This window comes from Crocodylus porosus, unplaced genomic scaffold, assembly GCF_001723895.1.
Source record: "Crocodylus porosus isolate Cpor-Errol unplaced genomic scaffold, CroPor_comp1, whole genome shotgun sequence".
Taxonomy (NCBI): Eukaryota; Metazoa; Chordata; order Crocodylia; family Crocodylidae; genus Crocodylus; species Crocodylus porosus.
The window spans coordinates 22499522-22504052 of NW_017728916.1; the positions used below are offsets into that span (position 1 = coordinate 22499522).

Genomic DNA, 4531 nt, shown 5'->3' on the forward strand with positions numbered 1-4531 from the left:
GGGTGGGTATGAGGAGTGGCAGGGGGGCAGGGGTGTGAGGAGTGGCAGGCAATGTTGGGGGTATGGGGAATGGCAGGGGGATGTCAGGGGGTATGGAGAGTGGTGGGGGGGATGTCAGGGGTATGGAAAGTGGTGGGGGGATGTGTGGTGTGTGGGTGGGTTTGTGGAGGGGCTCAAGCAGGGGCTGCTGAACATCTTCCTCCCCTGGTGCTGACAGGAACAGCCAGTGCAGCTGTGGACTGGCTGCAGGCATAGCCGGCAGTGATACGGCACTGTGTGACCTGGGCTCTGTACATGATGAACAGACCTGGCTCAGCCCGGCCAACTAGTGCACAGCTTTCTCAATCCTATCTAAGGCCTTCTGTCCCCACCCCAGCTCTGGCCCGGTGTGTACCAGATCAGGCCTTATGCACAGCAGAATGGACCTACTGCCCCAGCCCCACGCATGCTGGATTAGGCCTGGCACACCAGCCCTTGGCATGGCTTAATCCAGCTCATGGGGCCATGTCATCTGGATGTGGTGTTTGGAAATTTGAGAGCGGTGGTAGTGTTAATCGCCACCACTCCCTTGCAGGCAAATTTCTAGACCTGTGGGGAGCCAGTGGGCCAGATGCAGCAAACATAAGCTACTTGTCTTTACTTGGAAGGCTCTTCATGGCCTATCCCTTCTCTACATAGTATCTCTCATTCAGTACTGAAAGAAAAGAGGCGGGAGATGACCAGCTTATGATGATTCTCCCATACTCGCTTGACAAATTTGCATAAGAGGCAATTTTTATTTCCTTAGCCCTTTGAGTTTCTTAGACTTTTTATCACTAGTGGCAAAACTCAAGGACAGACACTTCAATATAATGTAAGCTATCTTTTACATTAAGAAATGAAAATGACATTGATTTTTTTAAATGTCCTGTAATGGTAATTTACCTTCCTCATGGATGTGCTTCCTTGACGGTCAATAGCAGAACTAGCATACCTAGGACAGAGATGAAGAAAGATTTTTAGATTTCCCCCCCAACAAATCTTGAATAAAAATGTCATATACATTTATATTCTACATTTCAATGGGAGGCCTAGAAATACAAATAAAAATTTGTCAGTGATGTAAAGTGGAAATCATGTGGGCTAAATTTCTATACAGTGCCTGGAAAATAAGCCTATATTTTAGTGTGTATAACTGAAAAAATAAAAGTATGAAATTAATACAAGTCTATTTTCAATATTATGATTCACAAAGGGAAAAATTAGTCTAAGAAAATCTAACTAATTTTTGTTAACAATCAGTGGGCTCATCAGTTGATTAGCTGAGGTTTAACATAGATATTTGGATAACAAGCTTAGATTTAAGAAAATGTGAAGGGATTTTTTTTATATATCTTTTTAGTGTCTCTTATGTTGCAAGATTTAGATGGTAAGGTTTATCTGATAGTGATATTTATGTCTTATATAGCATCATAGGTACAAAGGGCTAGAATATCATTGCAGTGTAAGGGCCAAAATTGGGCACCACAAGACACAGATAGTTTGACCAAACATTTTCATTTCTCTAAAGTATCATTTTCTTGGGATTCTTCAGGGAAACTACAAAAATATCAGTTCAAATATTTAGAGTTTTGTTTTAAATGTTTCTTGTATTTTAAGATTTAATAGTCTGCAGAGGTTTATAGTTGAACTATGAATTAAGAAAACACTAGCATACTAAACTATGTACATGTGTAATTTACACACACACACACACACACACACACACACACACACATATTAATGATAGTGACTGTGGTGCCAAAACTAATTTGATAGGACTGGCAGGTACCTTTTTTGTCAAGTGAAATGAAAACTTGAACTTTTTCTATCATTCTTTCCCACTGGTGTGAGACTTTTTAAAAATAGTTTTACAAGCCCTCACAATCTGTTAGTCAGTCAATTTTCCTTAATGTGCCATTCAACAACATTTCCTCACTTTGTAGCTGCTAAAATGCTGTCTAGTAAGGCAAGTAATGAGACAGATGGTAACTTCCCTGACTTTTCCCCTCTAAACCCTTCAATTTGAATTCCAAGAGAATCATATTATCACATCAACAGGACAAAGAAGAAGTGTTGAAACAGATATAAAATAAGTTCCCTCTCTTCTTTCTCTTCACAATATAGTGAAAATCTGTGCACACCTCTCACCTTCTTGACAGAGAAATTGGAACCAGTGTAGAACAGAGAGGCCAAAAAGACCAAAACCATTTGGAAGTTCAGAAAGGAAAGGAAAATCTAGATAATCAAAAAGTTGAAAAACATTTGCATCACTGGTGATCTTGTATTATATTCTTGATTGGCAAACATGACATGCAGCTCTTACATTTGTTTGCAGAGCATAGTATCATGGCCAATGCTTCCAAATGGAGAAGCCAACTTTAATATAGTAACTGGAGCCTGATTTTTTGATAGAATTTGAATACTGAATTAATTTCCATGAAATGATCTCTATTTAGGAAATGACTATTGCTAATATTAAAGTTATTAAGCTCTCTGTCATCAGTTTCTACAGGCTAGATTGTACATTTCCCAGAAAGCCTTCTGCAGGCTGCAATCTGAAGCCACATCATCCTCATGAAGCTTAAGGAAAATCTGCCTTTCAAAAAGGAGCCCATCCCAGGCCTGCATACTTAGGATGGCACTAAATAGTGCTCTATGACCCAACTCTGCCAAGCTGTATTGTAGAGGCAGAAGTGTCTTCCCTTTCAGCGCAGAAAGGAAGCTGAAGAAGTTCCAGTTTTCTAAAATAGTTTTTAGACTCTACACTCAGGAAGAAAGTGGGGAACTTCCTGTGCAACTTTCCTTTACAGCCTTCTTGTATATTGACATTAGTACAGATCAATCTGGCCCCATATATTCTTGGAGGATGAGCTATAATATCCCTTCAGGATGTTACCTTACTGTGTGTTGAGTATAGCCACAGATCACAGTTGCTCTTTTTCCTGATGCTACTGTTTCTTACAGACATGATAAGCAGCCAGGAAATTGGTAAATCTATTTGTTCTTAGTCTAGAATACCAAAAACCTATTCCTACCAACAGTGAGCATCTCCAGTTCAGTGGTTCTTTGCTATTAAGCAAAGCACCTAGGCACACAATTAATATGAAATGCATCACTAATTTTCATTTACTTAAGAATTTCTTAAAATTAAGCACCTTTGCCTTAGTATAGAGGTGGCCAACCTGTAGCCAATGAGGTGGCATGGGCAGCCTGTGTGTATGGCATATGGCAGATCAGGAAGGGGAGATGCAGCACAGTGGCAGACAGCACAAAGCAAAACAGCAAATCAGGTAGGGAGCACAGGAAAAGAAGCAACAAGGTTGGCCCCAAAAACAATGGCCCCTACTGCTTTATTGTCTTGCTGAATATGAATGGATGTTGGCATACAGTAAAGTACTTTTGGGAATATGTGGCTTTATGGCAACTAGTTGGATACTTTAACTGAATAAATATATAAACAATCCTTAAAGCTTGGACCAGAAAACTGGTCACCACCTAAACACTAGGCCACAGCCGTGCTTGTTCACTCATCCCCCCACACCTACTCCCCAGAGCCCAAAGAATCTTTTATGCATAGTGGAGCAACTTCAAAAGTGTCTTTATCCCATAGTAGGCTATAACCTGGAAGTAGGGTGCTCTCTTGTGATGAGGAGAGCATATGGTTTGAACTAGGTCAGGAAAAGAAAATAATTTAAACTAGGTCTCTTATATCATGTGTGTGATCCAATCCCTAGGGTCTTTTTATACAAATATATTGAGTGAACCACCTTTTTCTCTTCTTGCCTTGTTTTTGAATGAAAGTGGTAGCCACTTCCACATTTTGTGCAAAGCCCGTTCCTACAGGTATGTGGCAAGTATGTCCTCAATCTACTAGATCAGGCCCCTCAGGGGACATAGAAATGCATGAATGGCACATGCCCCCGGTGGCTGGGGGAGGCACATCTGCACCAGTGGTGGCGGGCACCTGGTGGTGGTCAGTGGGGAGCTCCCGCAGACCTGCTGGCACTGTTGGTGGTGGGAGAATGGGGGCGGTGAGCACTGACCATGGGTTGGTGACCACCTGCAGACACTGTCAGCAGCAGTGGTGGTGGCCAGGGGTGATCAGGAACCATGGCAGGGTGAAAAGCGGCACCACCTTTTGCAGAGGGTGCACCACCATGTGCACCCCCTCCATGTTGCCCCTGTAGAAATGGAAATGCCCTGGTTGTGGCTCACAGCAGTATTTGGATGTGAGAGAGCTACCAAGCCATTCAGCACTAATGAGATTGAAACAAGTTTGCCTCTTCTAGCAAAAGTCTAGGAGCCTATTGGGCTCAGCAGGAGTTATTATTAAGGAACACAATTTGAGCCTCAGGGGTTTATATTTCATAGAAGTCACGCATTGGGTTGCCCTAGAGTACTAAAGGAATTGGCTGAGGTCATTGCAGGACCCCTGGCATGGCTTTACGAACACTCGTGGTGCTCTGGTGTGGTGCCAGAGGACTGGAAGAGGGCCAACGTGGTTCCCATC

General features: G+C 42.4%; 1 protein-coding gene across 1 annotated transcript in view; it reads right to left on the reverse strand.

The window, feature by feature from the left end:
- The window catches only part of LOC109310850 (connector enhancer of kinase suppressor of ras 2-like), a 126276-nt gene that overhangs the window by 98298 nt on the left and 23447 nt on the right, over positions 1–4531 (reverse strand). Inside the window, exon 3 of the mRNA XM_019536181.1 lies at positions 925–973. Within this exon, the coding sequence (XP_019391726.1) occupies positions 925–973 (49 nt within the window). The remainder of the gene's footprint in view (positions 1–924; positions 974–4531) is intronic.